Genomic DNA, 19,176 nt, shown 5'->3' on the forward strand with positions numbered 1-19,176 from the left:
GTTGAAAAAATATTTATTTGGTATTAAACACAATATATGTATATGTAAAAGGAGAAGAAAAAAAAAATGCTAAATTAACATTAAAAATATGAATATTGAATTCACAAACGTGATATGTATGTGTTTTAAAACTGAGATATATGCAATTACCCCAGTTACAAAACGCGCACTTTTCTTCCTTGAAAGAATTTAATTCAAACATAAAATCTAATTTACGCAACTTTCTTCCGATTAAACATAAAGCTAATAATTTAAAATCGCTAATTTAAAGGCATAATTAATATTATATCAAAGGTACAAAATATACATAACATATCATTATCTTAACTCGATAATTGATATTTTATATTTTGTTGACAATATATAATAAAATAGTTTATAAGAGATTTAAATAAGATAAATAAGAGATAAAATTGAGAAACTATAATTAATTTCTTGGATAAATATCTTCAGAAAGAAAAAGAGAAAATGCGTTTTTTGAACAAAAGAAAAGCTATTGAAATAAGTGTATCAAAACACAAGACTTTAAACTGAATATTTTGTGACTGAAAGCTATTATTCATAACAAACACAAACATTTATACAAATATTACATTTTATTTTAATATCTTCATATACTTTTCTCTCTCTCGTATTATTTTGTAATAATTAAATATTTTTTCTTTTTGCATAGTTTAACATTGCAATTTAAAAAGCAATTATCATTGCAATCTCACTCATTGAAATCCTGTCTTTTTTATCCAGTTAGCATTTTATATTTTTAAGATTTCGATATAATTGATAACGTTCTGGTTCTTTTTTCCAGGTAATTAATAAAACTGATTCCCGATCGTCATTAAACCGGTTTCACTCGCATTACCCCAATGACTTCGCGAGACCCAGTTTCGAGAAGCTCACGTCAAGCTCGCGTCCACTTCCGTCGGCTGATCAGATATATGCAGAAGCGAGGAAAACCGGCGCAGGTTGCATCAATAACGATACTTGTTACGCATATACACGCCTATACAACACGATCACGCGTGCAGATCGCGGCCGACGATGAGAGATCATCGTCGTCGTCGTCGTCGTCGTCTGGAAATTACGAAGGTAAGCCCAACATATGCGCCTTAAATTAGGCCAAGTATATGATATAATAAATATAATATATACGAAGAATAAAATTGTTAATATTAAAATGTGGATCTTAAATTTGCAAACACGTTTTCATATGTGTATATATACGTGCTCCAAAATATATATATATATCTATAAAATATATTTATTTAAAAACGTATTTTTAAGTTTACTTATTAAAAATTATATAAAAATAGATTTATATAAACTTTTAATCTATTATATATATATTATTATATGTATTATAAATCGAAATTTAAACATTGGAATGATTGATAAAACAATCAATATATCAATTTAATGAAAATAAGTTAATAAATATGATCGCGTTATACTTTCTTTTTGATTTTATATAAATCATAACATTACACTAATTTTCTTTATATTTTGTTTCTTGGAGTATACTAATTATTTTACACAGCAACTTCGTTATTACTTTAGCACCAATGAAAAGAAATGAAAAGACTTCCCAAGCGGCTTATAAAAGCGTGCTCGCAATATGTTTATTTATACATATATAAATCTACGTGCACGCAATGTTCACATATGATTTGGTCATGCGATCATATGCACATGATGCACATATGTACAGCTTCAGCTGTCTTTCAGTTTAACCACCTTAAGAGAAAGGGAGATCTCCGGTAGAGAGGGAAAGAGGGTACATCGGATACATAAGACTGCACGACACTTATTTTTATGCCTACTCATTTGCACCCGCTTATGGTCGGGCACGTGCTACCCGGATCGATGTAGCGTTGTCTGTGTTCTGTCACATTCATACACCATAAATGCATGTAATGTATATTTTGGAGAGATAATTCTTATTATTATTTTTGTCTTTTTATTTTAAAGACAATATTCTGCGTTTCGTCGCCGTCTAATTAAATCTCCTCATTAAATTCAATTTATTGTTTAATTAATATAATTGTATCAATCTTTATGAAAGCATTGTTAAATTTAAGTTTTATTACATCTTCAGTCTCTAGAGAGATTTCTTTGTTAGATATTATTTAAAGAAACACAATTTTTCTTATTTTTAAATTTTGTTAACCCGCAATATTTTTGTAATTTATATAAGAAGAAACAGAAAAAAACTAATATAAAATAAAAAGATAATACGAATAAAGGGTGTGCTCTCTGATCGATGCGCAATCGCGCTGGACCTCTTTCGCTGCGGATTATAAGATGCCCGGAAGGCACCGCGTTTAGCCACGAAAACCGCAGTAATGTCGCTTAAGAGGCTTTAAAACCGTATCTGTAATAGCGGTACGACGCATCGCAAATTTAAAATTACGCTGACGATTCACTCTACGCACGTCTGCGATAAGCATCATTTGCCGAGGCCCCCGAGTCGATGGCGCAAACCGACCGATAAACCACAATAAACCATAAATTAATCATCTTCGGGACGGCAGTAAATAATAATTTGACCCTCCTCCCCTAAAAAAAAGACGTATACAGAAAGTTGGATCAATATTATTGACATTGATTGGCCGTGAGTCTGTTTGTCGAATCGATTTGCATCACAGATACGAATGCATCGAGAAAACGCGATCTATGATACCAATCATTAATTTGATGGATACTGGTTCATATCATTATAACTCATTATATGGAAAATAAATAGTAGTACAGTGAGAGAATTTTCTCTTAGCATTTACCCTGAAAATTATGGTAATCGTGGGACAATATGATATAGAAAGAATTTTATGAAAATTTCTCTGATTAATATTTATCGCAATAGAAATAATAATATCTATCACAATAAAATATAAAATATGTTTGATTAATTTTACTATGCAGTTTAGTAAAATTAATCAAACATATTTTATATTTTATTGTGATAGATATTATTATTTTTATTATTTTTATTGTGATAAAATAAATATTAATCAGAGAAATTTTCATAAAATTCTTTCTATATCATATTGTCCCACGATTACCATAATTTTCAGGGTAAATTCTAAGAGAAAATTCTCTCTGTGTAGTAGTAGGTATAGTAGTAATATAGAAAATATGTGAAACTTATATAAATATGTTTATAGCATGTATAAGAATAAGGAACATACGATTCCCTATGCACATAAATATTAATAGAAAAATATTTTTCAATCTCAATCATTTTAAGTTATTTATACAGTACACAAATTCTATTTTCGAATGTCATAATAGTAATGCATACACATATATACATACACATTTACATATATAAATATGTGTATGTGTGTATGTAATTTATTTATATAAAACAGAATCATGAATTTTCAATTTATTTTTCTTAAGATGCACCTTTGTAATTACGTGCTTATATATATTCCCTCTTAAATTATAAGTCATATAATGTAATGAAACATAGTCGGACAATAAAACCGCACCTGTGATCTTTGGCTAATTAATCATTCTCACATAATATTACCGGATTATTCATATTTCTGGAGAATTAACTGTATGTGCGCGGACATGTATGGGGATGTGCTGGTCTTTAATCGAGAGACAAAAGAGAGGAACGCTGAAGCCGAATGACTCGCGCTTTTCCAAACTGAAAGAACGTCGAACAGCTGGCACAAGGTGCCTTTTGCCCCCCTTGATACATTCCCTTGCCGAAAGTACGTTGATCGTAAACTATGCGCTTCTTTTTCACACCGCCACGTGCCAACCGAACCCCTGAGTTCACCGAGCGTAAAAAGCTCGATGCCGCCAAATTTGTCACTTACAATTAGTATTTAACGAATGAGCGTTATGCGATCACAGCGATTTTATATTGGTATTTTAATATTTATTATCCGAAAAAGTCAAATGGACTTCAATTTTACTTCGTTGCAATTAGATAAAGTTATATAAATGTACATATACGTTTTCTCTTTTGTCATCATATAACAATAATGAAATATGAATTTAAAAAAGATGCATAATGTGCATCTTTTTTTTACTGAGATTTTTTATTATTATTTATTAAAAATAATATACTGCAAACTAAATTTCTTTTAATTATGTTGAATGTGATTTGTAAAATAAATTTGTATATTTGATAACTTGATTCAATTAATTTTGAGAATATATTTGTTAATAATTTAAGTTATTGCATTTTGTTATATTAGTTTTCAATTTTGTTATTTTATTATATATTTACTATTTTATTTAATATACATATATATATATATAAATTCTCTCATACTCATTACAGCATATCCTCATTTTAATCTCTTAATCTGATGCAATAATTCATACAGGAAAAAGCCCAAATAGAATGAGAAAATGTACAATACTTACATTGTCATCTGTAGAAACGGAACAAAAACTTGGAAAAATTTTAACTATATGAGATTATCTAGTGAGTCCAATGATAATTGAAGAAGTTGATTAAATCGATTGTCAGTAACATATCACTACTGAACGATTGTCAGTAGGAATCGATTCAGAGTTATTATTCAGCAAAGTACGAAATTCAATCATAATTATTTCAAAATCTAATTTTATTATTATATAAGAGAGATAAATAAATTAAGAGCTGCCAACACATATTCAATTAATATCTTTATATTGGCTCATTATATTTCGCGTTAAAAAATTTATTACTGTCATATGTGTGATTAAAAGTCTTATAAAGAAGTATTATCTTTATTTTATCCATCGAATATGCCGCAAGCGCGGTTGACTTTCAATGATTTATGTTTATTGTAATTATGTGTGTGTCGGATCAATAATTTATTATAGTTATATAATTTTCAAGAACATCATCCTATCGATGCGCAAAAAGCATCGCAAAATTGAAAAATAGTATAATATATGATTATTTGTACACTGTGCTATTGAGAGAGAGAGAGGGGGGGAGAGAGAGAGAGAGAGAGAGAGAGGGAGGGAGGGAGGGAGGGAGGGAGGGAGGGAGAAAGGGAGAGAGAAATATTATAACTAATATATTTATTAATTGCAGGATAACAAAATATACATGCATACCTGGTAACTTGTGCAGAAATTGCGTTCTTGCTGCATTTTTCGACGATAATCGACGAGAAGATAACCGACGAAGGCCGCCATGTCGCTGATTGATTCGCGCACAGAAGCGGATTTTCGATACCGAAATTATCATTAATAATGACGCATAACATCGATCGTATGTAATGTACAAGCTTAATACGTTACGACACACAAGATTTATGATACTTTACGCGATTCACTGGTTTAAATTTATACTTAACACTCGGGAAAAAGACGGAGCGATGGACGAACGTGACTCGACGATCCGGTGCGACGCGACTCTTGACTGAAGTTTGAAATCTATCGCTTTGACTTCGAGAATCGAGATATCGAAACTCGAACTCGAACTCGATGTAATCGACTCGACTGCGATGGCGCCCCTAGAGCCTCCCCTCTCCCTTCACGGAGGTTGAGTTCATGAGCGGCTGGGGGCTGGGATAACCGATGCGCCGTGCATCATCGACGGAGAAACATCAAAATGAGAGCACCCTCGTGATATAGCTCGCGGCGCGACGCAGTGCAAGTCAAAGTCCGCGGTTTAGCACCGGGTCGGGAAACGTCAGCGGCGGACGTTGGCCGACGTCCGATGTTCCGCGACAGGCGCCCACGCTGACGCAAAAACGGCGAGCCGAAAGCAAGTCGAGTTCAGTGATAACTCTCTTGTTGATATCGTCTGGCGGCTTCCGGAGAAAGCAAAGTGTGTATATACACGGATTAATGATAATGATTTTTCGCTTCTACATTATGCATTTATGCTTGTCCCTCTAGAATCGTGTAAATCACTTCTTTACGCGTGTCCTTTCATCCTTCTTAAGACGAAGCACAAAAGGCTCTGTCTGGAGATATTGCGAAAGATTGTGTACTCTTTATCACGCTTATGAGTCATTTAAAGTCTGCTTGGATTGTGATAATGATAAGTTCAAAACAAAATCTTTTTATTACGCTTTACACTATTCGCCAAAATTTCAATGAATAAATAAGAGTTCAATATGTTTTGTCGCATTGTAGCGCAGTATATTTGTTTTCTAAATGTAAATCTTTATGATTAATATGTAAATTAAATTATAAAATGTATTATATACATGAGAATACAAAAATCTAAATATAAAGTGTTAAAAGATAAGAGGCACTTTGTGTCTGAGAATAACTGTTATTACTTGCAAGAATTCAATGCAATAAATTGATTTTTAACAGCTTGCGTTTGAATGACTCATATGCTTATCATATAGCTTTATAGATATACTCTTTACTCACTATTAATTTTCTCTCCTAAAATCAAACATAAAGTTATATCATCTTTATACAAATATAAGTAGTGATAAGTAACAAATATGATCTTTTTTAATTTACTTAACAATATACATTTCACGTGACGTTTTGCATATCATATATTATATATCATCTTGTTACTACAGGGAAACTACAACATTAGAGGACCTGCTGCAGGCACATTTGAGACCTGCGGTGGTTGGTGAATGGTGTTGCAGATAGATTCCGTGTGGGGCTGGGCGTCACCCCCGCTGCGCCTCCAGCTAGCCGGGGGGACCAGGGGTGCCTCGGGGAGAGCAGCTGTGGGTGCCCCATCCTCGCAGAGGATGGGTGAGATAGTTGTAGAACGCGCTCCTTCCCCTGCACGCCTCAGTCATACTTCTGAGAAGCATCCTCGTGCAACTCTAACTGAGCTTAATGTTCTTCGACGTCATCGGGAATTGTGCGATGTCGTCCTCAATGTTGGCTCTAGAAAAATATTTGCACATCGTGTCATTCTCTCAGCATGTAGCCCATACTTCAGGTAATGTCATATGCAATTAATATCTTTTTAGTATTTAAGCATGAATGTAATCTTGTAACACATACAATTTTTTTTCTTCAGGGCGATGTTTACTGGGGAGTTGGCGGAATCTAGACAAACTGAAGTAACAATACGCGACATAGATGAGATGGCTATGGAATTACTCATAGACTTTTGTTACACTTCTCACATTATTGTCGAAGAAGCAAATGTTCAAACTCTCCTTCCAGCAGCGTGCCTTCTTCAATTAGCAGAAATTCAAGATATATGTTGCGAATTTCTCAAACGCCAATTAGATCCATCAAATTGCTTGGGTATCCGAGCGTTTGCGGATACCCATTCGTGCCGCGAACTTCTGCGTATTGCCGATAAGTTCACACAACATAATTTTCAAGAGGTATGAAAAGGAAGCGCGTTAATTAAATTCAAATTTAGAAATACTTATATTGATTGAATTTATATACTTTTCAGGTAATGGAGAGCGAAGAATTTTTGTTACTACCTGTCGGCCAATTAGTGGACATTATTTCATCGGATGAATTAAATGTACGTACGGAGGAGCAAGTATTTAGCGCCGTGATGAATTGGGTCAAATATAATGTCACGGAGAGACGACAGCATCTATCTCAAGTTTTGCAACACGTGCGATTGCCGCTACTTAGCCCGAAATTTTTAGTCGGTACCGTCGGATCCGATCTGTTAGTTCGTTCTGATGACGCTTGCAGAGATTTGGTGGACGAGGCGAAGAATTATCTGCTCCTGCCGCAAGAAAGACCGTTGATGCAGGGACCTAGAACGAGACCCAGAAAACCTACGAGACGAGGAGAAGTGTTGTTCGCCGTTGGTGGATGGTGTTCGGGTGACGCCATCGCTAGCGTCGAAAGATTTGATCCTAATACTGCCGATTGGAAAATGGTTGCACCTATGAGCAAGCGAAGATGCGGAGTAGGTGTAGCGGTATTAAATGATCTGTTGTACGCGGTCGGTGGACACGACGGACAAAGCTACTTAAATAGCATCGAACGATATGATCCACAAACGAATCAATGGTCTTGTGATGTTGCCCCTACCACTTCTTGCAGAACCAGTGTGGGTGTCGCTGTATTAGATGGATTTCTCTATGCAGTTGGTGGCCAGGATGGAGTGCAATGCCTTAATCATGTGGAAAGGCAAGTATCTGCATTAATAATTTGTAATCTGTATTAATAATTTTCCAATCACACACAACATATAACATATAAATATATAAAATAATGTATGTTAACGTATAACTTTGCAGATACGATCCTAAGGAAAATAAATGGTCTAAAGTGTCGCCAATGACTACCAGAAGATTAGGAGTGGCGGTTGCTGTGCTCGGAGGTTATTTATATGCCATCGGCGGGTCTGATGGGCAATCACCTCTCAACACAGTAGAAAGATATGATCCGAGACAAAATAAATGGTCCCAAGTATCACCGATGTCTACAAGACGTAAGCATCTAGGCTGTGCTGTATTTAATAATCTAATTTATGCTGTGGGAGGACGAGACGATTGTATGGAGCTCTCCAGCGCGGAACGTTATAACCCCCATACGAATTCCTGGAGCCCTATAGTAGCGATGACATCTAGAAGAAGTGGAGTAAGTCTATTTTTTTTAATTACAAATATTAAAATATAAGAATGTGTGTAATTATCGCATGATTTGTTTGCAAATAAATTATTTATGTATTTGAATTATTTTATAATTTATATACGTATAACTATGCACACAATAGTAAATGTATAAATATTAATATTTGTTGCCATGAATCTCAGGTGGGTTTGGCGGTAGTAAATGGTCAATTGTACGCCGTGGGCGGATTCGACGGAACTGCGTATCTGAAAACAATCGAAGTATACGATCCGGAACAGAATCAATGGAAGCTATGCGGTTGTATGAATTACAGGAGACTTGGCGGAGGCGTGGGAGTGATGCGAGCCCCACAAACTGAGAATTACATTTGGTAGCTCAGGCCCCCCTCTTCAGCCCAAATGGCTGAAACTCCTCTAACTCCTCTTACACCGGTAACGCCAGTTACACCTGTAACCCCTCCCGCCCCTGTATCGGTTCCTGTTGTTATAACTAATACTAGAAAACGCTACCGCCGATCGATGAGCATTATATAAGTAATGTATGCATTTTGTAAAAGACTTTGCCTTTCTAAAGTTCTTCGAGAGCATCCGTATTGAAATTTTTGGTATATAATTTATTAGTAACTTTGAAGTATCTCTTCGCTCATTCCAGCATAGATTGTGTATATGAAAAGAAGACGCATAAAAAGATGCGGATATTCCATCGTGATTTTACTGCCGTTATTTTATATTTATACATACATCACATTATTTTACAAGACTCTTTTTATCAATATTATTTATATTTTATCATGCAATGTATAGAGTCCTATTTTAGATTTATACTACTTTTAGAAGCGTCTAAAATATTTTTAAAGAAATGCCTTGTCTGCACATAGAGCTTCAAATAGCGTTTTCTTATGTGAAAAAAAAAGAAAGGCAAAATCTCTTCCCTTACATTCGCCAGAAACGTACATATTTTGAAAAAAATATTCACAGCTTCCATTTTTCGTGAATAATCGAAATAAAAATTTAAGTTGTCAGTTGTAGTCATAATTTAATTATAAAGGGTTACTTCTATACCCAATGATGCAAAAATGATGTAATATAAGATATAATAATTTCTCTCTATGTAAGGCTAGACTGCTTTTTTAAATGTATGAATACCTTCTTTTATTTATAAGACTGAATCTCAACCAGAAAATATTAAAATATTGAATCGTAATACAATTTAAATTTTCTTATAAAGATAATAAATTGTATCATTTGTTGTTAAAATTTATACCTTTCTTTAATTTAACGCATTTAATGTTATTAACGATTTATGACAAATATCAAGATACCCAAGAAGCACAATTGTATAATATTTAAGATTATATATTATTTAAACACGACATTTGAAATTGTTCTTTCGAGTTGCTGCAAAGAAGACGCCATTTATATATAACCAACATCTGTTATATATCTTTAAATCTACAGAGGAGTAGCCTTATCGTACAAAATGGTGATAGGGATCATTGATCAATAATCTCATAATGTAACATTCGTTGTAATTATGTAACAAGAATCAGCAGAATTGGCTATATAAAAATGACCAATGTTTTATTAATATAATGACAAATATTGTGTTTGTAATTTGTTTTAATAAAAATTGAACAATGCATTACAGGGATGATTTTAAAAAATATAAAAACGTTTAAATTGTCGCTGTTACAGTATGAGATTGTTGAAGGCAGCAAAATGCATGTCTAGTGTAAGAACATATTGATGATGTAATGTAATTCTTTCTAAGCAGCTGGTTGCAGATATAATTATTCCGAATTACTGGTTACCGAATGACCATTACAATGACTTATTAATGCATTTCTCAATTAACTGCTGGACTATTCTATATAGTCAATTATTATGTGTTTAAATTATGAACTCGTGATACTATAGAAGAGAAATCGTGGATTATTGTTCAGTTAATCAAACTAGACATTAAAATGGTACAAATTATATTGTAATGCGTGAACACAAAGTTCAAATAAGTGTTCAATATCCAATCTTATCTGATTTTGAAAAAGTTGGAGTTCTATATCTGAGGAAAAAAAATGTAACATTTCCACAATATTTAACATGCATATTACTAGCTGATTAATTTTAACTCTTGTGTCGAAATTCATACATAAGAGATATTGTACTGAGCTTTAATACAATAAGTTTCCCATAAACAAGAAATATCAAAAGTGATTATATTATATTCATTATCGCGTGCAGTAATCTTGAGTAAAATACAAAGTTTTAATGCAAATTTATTGTTTTATTAACTAAACGAGATCAAAAGCTTATTCTGTACAATTGTTCAGTACAAAGAAAGAGTCATAGGATTTCTTTCCTGTTCTTTGTCAATAAATTAAAGAAAATGCGCATTAGAATTTGCGCGAACCATTATGTATATAGCGTTATTGTATCCTGTATACAGAATATCCTGTTATTTCTTCTCCTAGATAGAATAATAACAAATTCTTTTATATGGCTTTTTTCTTTTTATAAGGTATGAGAGAAATTAATGCAGAGATTTTAGACTTTTCTAAGAATTATGAGTTTTACTTTAATTAGCTTTCAAAATGCTATTTCGAATATTTTTTATATTTTTGGTAAAATTTAAAATATAGAAATGACTTTTATTGAGAATTTTCTACGAAAGTTTACCTGGACCATAATAAGTTTTAATGATTGCATTTCTATAATACGTGCAATTCCTTTAAATAAAAGAGTTATAGTGTCAGCAAAAATAATATCTGCTCTCTTATTATTTTTAATTTCTAGTGCCACCTGTAGACTCTTTTTGTAAAAACTCGTGTAGCTAATATTAAAAATATAGGTTTTGAGTATCATCCTCTTTTAATAAAAACTCTTATTATATTTGGCAAATATGTATAATCTTATGTAAAAAATATATTTAATATTTCATACTTTGATATACAAATAACTGCAAAATATTTTTAGTTCTTCTAAATGCATCCGTAATGGAAATATCTTGAAAAATCTCTCGACAGATGCCAAGTACTCAGATTTATTTTTTATTAAATATATAATAAATTAGCATCGTACATCTATGGAAAATTGTATATATATGGATAATTATTTATATTCAACAGCAATGTAAAATAAATGTAGCTTTTAATTACAAATAGATAGAATTAAAAAATATAATTTGTACAGAAAAATTTGTACATATTAACTATATTAATTTAAAAAATTGACAACAAAATCGAACCTCATCTTCAGACAATTTATCCAATATTTGTCGTAGATTTTCCTCATTTACTGGCAAATCCATATGAATAATATTGTTGCATTAATTAGTAAATCAATCATTTTATTTCATACATCAGAGATGTATTTTTGATTGACATTTCTCATATGCACTACATTTATCATTTATCACAGTAAAGTGGTGTGTGGTGTGATTTCCATCTCGGTGATGTGTTCTTACTTGCATTTTCTTTATTTATGCATAATGTACTTTCTTATAAATCTCTCTTTTTCTCTCTTAACACGTAAATATATATTTATTTCATTTTTAGTGCAGAAAGTGTAAGATTGCGCAGTAGAGAATAGATTTACATGAGTCAGACGCGAAAAGAACATGGCGATCGTAAAGTAGCAGTAGATGAACGATTCGGTTTCGATTTCGAAGTACATGCACGCGTTTCTCGCGATCGAGAATAATTATTAAATATTCAATAGATCGAAAAAAGCACAATACGATGAGCTTCTTCAGCAAAGTGTTTGGCGGCAAGAAGGAGCCAGTTGCTCCTTCGACGGCCGAGGCGATTCAGAAACTGCGCGAGACAGAAGATATGTTGATAAAGAAACAGGAATTTTTAGAGACTAAAATAGACAATGAAGTGTTGATAGCAAAGAAGAATGCGTCGAAAAATAAGCGAGGTATCGTTTTCCCTCTTTCTACGAATCAAGTCGTTTGGTGGACTTTAATTAGATTTTACAATTCAACTGTCATCGTGCATGACAACATTTATAGACTGTTATTCAATTAACAATTCATTATTGTACTGAATTGTGGTCATTTACTTTGCGCCCGACTAGTATTTTTATTATCTTTTGCATAATTATAATAATTTAACTTGTCACATGTATGAACTCTCTGATTGAGTGCTAACGATATCACTTATATCTTATATTTATATTTTAGCTGCTATCCAAGCATTGAAAAGGAAGAAGCGATATGAAAAGCAGTTACAGCAAATTGATGGTACACTATCTACAATTGAAATGCAAAGAGAAGCACTGGAGAGTGCAAACACAAATACTGCTGTTCTTACCACCATGAAAGGTGCTGCAGACGCAATGAAGGCTGCGCATCAGCATATGTAAGATATTTTTCCATTTACATGATTATTGTATTTGTCATATCCAAAATGATGTAATAAGTGACAATTGTATATTTTGACAATCGCATAATATGCTCCTACCTATTAATCTTTGCCTCTATCTACATTAGAGAATAAAACTATTTTTTATGTGTTTATTTCAGGGATGTTGATCAAGTGCATGATATGATGGATGACATAGCGGAACAACAAGATGTGGCCAGAGAAATTTCCGATGCCATATCTAATCCAGTAGCGTTTGGCCAAGATGCCGATGAGGATGAACTAGAGAAAGAGCTAGAAGAACTTCAACAAGAACAGCTTGACAAAGAATTACTTGGTATTGATACAACGACAGATGAACTGCCAGCAGTACCGACTTCAGTTCCTGTTGCACCAAGCAAAACCCGCACAAGTAACTATTATTCTTTTAAGGAACATATCTACTGTAGAAAGATTTTTATCAATTTGATAACAAAGTGTTTATAAATATTAATTATAATTTATGGTTTTGTGTAAAATATTGAAATTTTATTTACAGAAGCTAAACCAGAAGAAGATGATGATTTGAAAGAATTGGAAGCATGGGCATCGTAAAGTGATATTAGAAGTGAAATCAAAGATACAGGACTTTTTAGATAAAAGCAAATTACGTATAATTGCCACCATGCGTGTAATGCTATCGTATACTTTGCATTAAATAACTAACTAAATTAATTTTTTAATATAAGTCCGCAGTGTTTAGCTTCTTAAGCAGTTTTCGAAAAAAGAAAACTATTGAAGTTAATAATTAAGCTTAGAGTAAAGATTATATTGCTTGTATTTTTATGCTGGCAAATATCACTAACAATTGAACAGCAACAAATTTAGCTAAACAACGGGCAAGTATCAATTGATAGTGGAGAGAGAGTGAGTAGATATATATTTTATATTTACAGTAAATATATTGATATAATGGAGATAAAATTTGTGAACGACAATGAACACAGTTCATGTAATATAAATAAATGTAAAGAAATGAAATAATTTTGTAACAAAGTTTTCAGTGAAAAAGGACCTTCCGACAATTGATCAAAATTTACAACTGTTTATTAATTCACGAATTTAAAAAAAAGTTTTCGCTGTATTTTACTAATTCATATTATGAATCATGAATAGTTGCATTCACAAAAATTTATATATTTCGATGTATTTCGCAAGAATAAAACTTCGATTTCTTGCTTCATAATTCAATATAATTGTAATGAGGGTACAGAAGCCTTAATTAAGGTCCTTAATTAAAGACTAAATTTAATATTAATTTAATATTAGTTGAATAGATTTTTTAAAACAATCTATATGGTATCTTTTTTGTGGTATTATTTTTTATAAATTATATTAAAAAGAACAGGTTAAAGATTGAATTAATATTGAATTTTATATTGATTATTACATTAATACTTTCTTTGTATAATTTATGCTTTATGTTGCGATTAATATTTTACATCTATTAGAGTCATGGATGTGATGATATAGACTTGTAGACAATGAGAATAATGCTAAATTAGAACTCCAAGAAGATAATAGTGAAAATATTAAATTGTTGAATACTATTTGTTGAATGATTCCCAAAAATAAAAAAGATAGCAACAAGATGTATGACAAAATACATATTCATACTCTATGTAAAAATACTAGTTCTAACATAATTTATTTTGTAGATATGACAGGACAAGAACATTAGGCACACAAGAGCGATATAGAAAACAATGTGTGCTCTATAATGATAAAATTAGAAGAGAAAACACCTATTGCTATGAAATAATTAAAATAGCAGAAAGTTCTCATATTAATACGTCGCTATCTACCTAATAACAATTATGAAAATTATGATATTAATGAATTTATTATAATAGATTAATTGCAATAATATAAGTTATAGAATTATATTTTATTCTTATTGCTAATGCATATCAAGTCAGTATAATTTATTTTATATAAATATTTTATTCTAAATTATTTTGAAGAGAGTACAGTGATATATACATATGTATATATATATATATATATATTTTTTTTTTGAGAATTATAAATTATTAATATAAATTTGCTGAAATACTGTGTACATAATTATTGTTATTCTTAAAGTGTAAACTATTTTTCTTTGTCTTATTTTTATTGTAGGATTTATTAAGTTTATATACAATTAAAAAAGAAGAAATTTAAATATAAAGAATTCATTAATGAAAATTTTATCAAGAATCCTTATTTTACATTAAAATTATATATGTACATATTATCTGTACTTATCTAAAAATAACAATATATTTCAGTTGTTTAACTTAATTGTGTTCTTTAAATTAATATCAATCATCGTTAATTTAGTCAACATTTAAATACGTTTGTTTATAAAATATCAATGGTTTGAAATTAAACAAAATCGTTAAAGAAATATCTTTACTTTTTCAAACAGTATCAACAATATAGAATTGTTTGCCCCTTTTCTTCATTTTTTCTGTCTATTATCTTATATGTTTCACACATGAATATATTTTATTACTTCCAGCAAAATATGACTTGTCTAATTTTTAGCAAATGATAATTATATATATATTTTTATATTATAATAATTTATATTTTTCGCCTCGAATATACATCCATATATCATATTGATCATTGCGGAATTTGAACATCGCGGAATATTTCATCGTTCAATGATATTCTATATCACCATTATTGAGAACAGAGACTGCGCTATGTCGCGGGATGCTGGATGATCAATACTGTCACACTTTGGACCAAAGATCGGAATCAAGAAAGGACACATCGTCTAACAGCATTATGAAAACCGTGACACATACCTGCGTGCCAGGCATCGCCGGTGAGTGTATTTTTGATCTTTTACATTATTTTATATATATTTATTTAAATGTTAAAAAGTTATTAAAAAATGAACGATGTATCAATTGCTTGGAGCGTTACCAACCTCGAACGTTGCTCTGCATAAAACTCCGTAAGGGAGTAATTGAAAAAATTGTGTCATTTTACGATATTTATATTATAATATAGATGTTGAATACCACAAATTTTTCTAAAAAAAAGAGCATAATTTTTACCTAATTTTTTTATTTTACTGAAGAAAATGTATTTATACTTAATGTTATCAAATTAAAAAAAGAATCTCAAGAAAAGTTATTTTAAAATATTTTTATGTACGACTACTATATATATAAACTAATTCTTTAATTAAATCTTTAAATCTTTAATTAATTATTCATATGCTCGCTTAATCAACAGATCTACCTGCTGAAGAGTCGATCGAGGAGATTGCCGAATCGGTGGATGAACTGCGAGAGAAGCTCGCTAACATGAAAAAGCTCATGGAAGAGCGAAAGGGTACGACGCTGGGAGAGATTAGTGCCCGAAAAAGAAAAGAGACTTCCGACATAATAGACGGCAATTTCTTGTCCTGGATTTTCGGATCAGTTCTCTTAGTAATTTTGAGCGTGAGCTTTTACGCTTTCTATAATCTTTATAATGCAGTGCTGAAGAAATTCCCATCTCATCATACGGAATTATAAAGGTGTATGAAAACGAAAAGAATATCAAACATGGAATTTTCATACAAGAACAGTCTATTAAAAATTTTAAAAATGGCCTTTAATTTCTCTTTTAATGTCAGACATAAAATGGAAAGTTTTAAAAACAACAGATGTTTTTTATGATTTATATACAAATTTTTCAATTAATCAGTAATAGATTTTTTCTTCAAAAAATTGTCGATGTTTTCGAATAATTAATGATTAAAAATAAAAAAAACTAGCGAGTTAAAGATGATAAGAAAATAGACAATGTCGTATTCTTTAATTAATTTCACGGTTTACTTAATAGAATTTTAATTTGAAGCTTAAAAATACGTTATGTTATGGATTTAAAAAATATGATAAACTTTTTTCAATATCTTTTTTGAGGGATAATTATCAACAGATCAATTGAAGAAATTTTATTAAAAGTTAATTAATGAGACGTCTGATGATCGGATAAGAAATACCAGGCAGATTATTTATTAATTACTGAATTTTAGGAAGATAATCTTAAAATATATCTCAAATTATATAGAAATATCTTAACTTTAATTTAGATTAACAGTTAATGATATACTTTGTCAATGTAGTAATGAATTTCGTGAAATTTAAATTAATATTGAAAAGGATGTAAATGTATATTTCTGGAAAAGTTAATTGCGATGTAAATTTTAGGAAGAGGAAAGATATTTATTTTATCTATTCAGCTAGATAAAATTTGCAGTGATAAATAAAAGACCAAACAGATTTTTTTAGATTTATAAACTAAGTGCCTTAAAAAACTTTTGAATTAAATGTTTTGCTATGTATGTATGTTATAATATGTTATTCATTATATTTGTACATATGTAAACAAATTTAGTTTTAGTTAGCCAGTCACTAATTTGAAACTTCTATTCAATTTAAAATAAATCAGGCATATTATATCTTATAAATTAATATAAAAATACTTAGTATATTGGGCTAAATTTGTAAAAAATACAATTCTCATTCGTATGATGCTATAATATTAATTGTTGATTGAAGTAATCCTATTAATACAAGTTAAATATTAATAAGTTCTTTCTATATTAACTGTCGATGTATATGTAATATGAATAAAAAATAAAAATATACAATTAAATCAATCACATTTCAACATTTTATTCTATTTTAGAGAAATTTAATTACATATGAAGATTATTCGAATTGTATCTTTCTTTATTTAAATCAGTGACTGAAATAACTTGATGTTATATTTATGAATAAACTTTTAAGAGAAGAGATTCAGTAACGATAACATACAGAGTAGTATTTCTTTGTTTACATCTTTATAGCGAAGCTATTGAGCATTCTTTGATAGTCTTTGCTTTGCTAAAAAACATAGTATTTATGTATATATATAAAATAATACTCTTTACTCGCATTATACAAGATACCAATCGAACAAAATGTTAGTAATAGGTAATTAGTATTTTTACGTTTCATTTAATTACAAAATCAATTATTTCCAAGCAATATATATATATATAATTGAATGATTCATACCTTTAATATTTCGTTCCCAAGCTCCTGCCATTGGAAAGACAATCTGGAAATATGATATATATCCTGTAACATCTTCATCTATTGACACATTTTATTTTATTCAAAGCACTCATTCATTAGTTTAATTTTATTTGTTTAACGTTCAAACCTCGACTTTCGTTTTACGAACATCTTTATTCAATCCTGCTATTATAGATTTGTATCGATCTTGACAGAACAAAGTTTTATTTTCAATGTCTGATAAAATGTTTTCTACATTTTTTATTTCATTTCGGGATCGTTGAAACTGAATTTTTATAAAATTTAATTGAATAAAATAAATTTAATCAATAATCCACCGAATATCACATAAAAAAATACAATTATTATATTGTATGCAATTTAGAAATAACCTAACTTCTTTAATTTCTTTCATATAGAATTATTTTGAGATAGAGATGTACAAATACTTTTTCTATCTCTTTATAAGGCGCATGTTGATAGATAGATTATTAATTATAACTGACTTTCGAACTGGTTGATATTAATACCTTTGTGGGTAAAATCTAAAGAAAAGAAAATATAGTTCATATAATTTTGTGTATGTGTGTGAAGAGTTTAATAAAAGTCTCTCTTAATTATAATTACTCACGCGATTTTTTAACTTCGTCATTTCAGTATTATGCTGAAATAAACACAAAGTTAAAATTGATTTTAAGATTTAAAAAAATGATATTTTTTCTTACCAAAAGTATCAGGAATGTCATAATGCATAGTTCGACGAAAGTAAAAATCCATAATATCTTTAAGTTGTAATAAAAGTCTAAAATTGTCCACATTTTATAGCAAAAGCAGGATAGTATAGAAACTATATAATTTACGCAAATTTCTTTCGTTTCTACTATTAAACAATTATTAATTTTGTAGTGTAATTTATGCGTGTGGATATAGCGACTCAGATCAATTTGAACATCGTCACTATCGTCCTCACTATCGTCACTATATCGATCTATCGATCAATCGATCTATCGCTATCGAGAAGTATTATATTGCGATATATTGAATAATTGAAATATATATATAGCGTCACTTCGTCAATTTCTCATTTTAAAAAAAAGAAAACAATGAAAAGATCCTTATTCTTTCAATAAAGCTTAATGAAAAAAAAAACCAATTAGATTGTTAATAAATGCGTAATTATGTCAATAATTATTAAAATTATTTATATCATTTTAATATTCGTAATAATACACA

The 19,176-nt window shown here is 30.4% G+C and overlaps 5 protein-coding genes across 7 annotated transcripts in view; 4 read left to right on the top strand and 1 right to left on the bottom strand.

Annotated features, from left to right (window-relative positions):
• Positions 1–5,330, top strand: part of LOC145933923 (uncharacterized) — a 142,974-nt gene extending 137,644 nt beyond the window's left edge. The window contains exons 7-8 of one of the 2 annotated variants that reach the window (XM_083033981.1): positions 806–1,086; positions 5,045–5,330. In XM_083033981.1, the coding sequence (XP_082890107.1) occupies positions 806–1,042 (237 nt within the window). In that variant the 3' untranslated portion in view covers positions 1,043–1,086; positions 5,045–5,330. Of the gene's footprint in view, positions 1–805; positions 1,087–1,722; positions 1,942–5,044 lie in introns of those variants that run through there. The other variant, XM_083033982.1, reaches the window with a different exon arrangement.
• A 1,233-nt stretch (positions 5,331–6,563) lies between these two features.
• On the top strand, positions 6,564–10,912 carry Dbo (Kelch-like protein diablo). Its single transcript, XM_083033973.1, has 5 exons — positions 6,564–6,880; positions 6,962–7,277; positions 7,352–8,049; positions 8,160–8,502; positions 8,679–10,912. Exons 1-5 carry the CDS (start codon positions 6,564–6,566, stop codon positions 8,868–8,870), a joined length of 1,866 nt encoding a protein of 621 aa, XP_082890099.1. The 3' UTR covers positions 8,871–10,912.
• On the bottom strand, positions 6,688–19,048 carry LOC145933927 (uncharacterized). 2 transcript variants are annotated; one of them, XM_083033985.1, is made up of 4 exons: positions 18,669–19,048; positions 18,575–18,607; positions 17,944–17,986; positions 6,688–6,825 (listed from the first exon to the last, which is right to left on the bottom strand). In XM_083033985.1, exons 1-4 carry the CDS (start codon positions 18,759–18,761, stop codon positions 6,788–6,790), a joined length of 207 nt encoding a protein of 68 aa, XP_082890111.1. In that variant the 5' UTR covers positions 18,762–19,048; the 3' UTR covers positions 6,688–6,787. The 2 variants fall into 2 exon arrangements, with proteins under 2 accessions (XP_082890111.1, XP_082890112.1); XM_083033986.1 differs by lacking the exon at positions 6,688–6,825 and adding an exon at positions 17,420–17,769.
• Positions 12,080–13,879, top strand: Shrb (charged multivesicular body protein shrub). The gene is made up of 4 exons (XM_083033826.1): positions 12,080–12,410; positions 12,676–12,853; positions 13,018–13,268; positions 13,395–13,879. The coding sequence occupies exons 1-4, from the start codon at positions 12,230–12,232 to the stop codon at positions 13,448–13,450; spliced, it is 666 nt and encodes a 221-aa protein (XP_082889952.1). The 5' UTR covers positions 12,080–12,229; the 3' UTR covers positions 13,451–13,879.
• On the top strand, positions 15,567–16,545 carry LOC145933924 (uncharacterized). Its single transcript, XM_083033983.1, has 2 exons — positions 15,567–15,713; positions 16,130–16,545. The coding sequence occupies exons 1-2, from the start codon at positions 15,599–15,601 to the stop codon at positions 16,411–16,413; spliced, it is 399 nt and encodes a 132-aa protein (XP_082890109.1). The 5' UTR covers positions 15,567–15,598; the 3' UTR covers positions 16,414–16,545.
• Positions 19,049–19,176: the final 128 nt, after the last annotated feature.

Source organism: Prenolepis imparis, unplaced genomic scaffold, assembly GCF_030444845.1.
Source record: "Prenolepis imparis isolate NDT839.2.m4 unplaced genomic scaffold, iyPreImpa1.0 SCAF_3, whole genome shotgun sequence".
In the NCBI taxonomy this organism is placed as follows: Eukaryota; Metazoa; Arthropoda; class Insecta; order Hymenoptera; family Formicidae; genus Prenolepis; species Prenolepis imparis.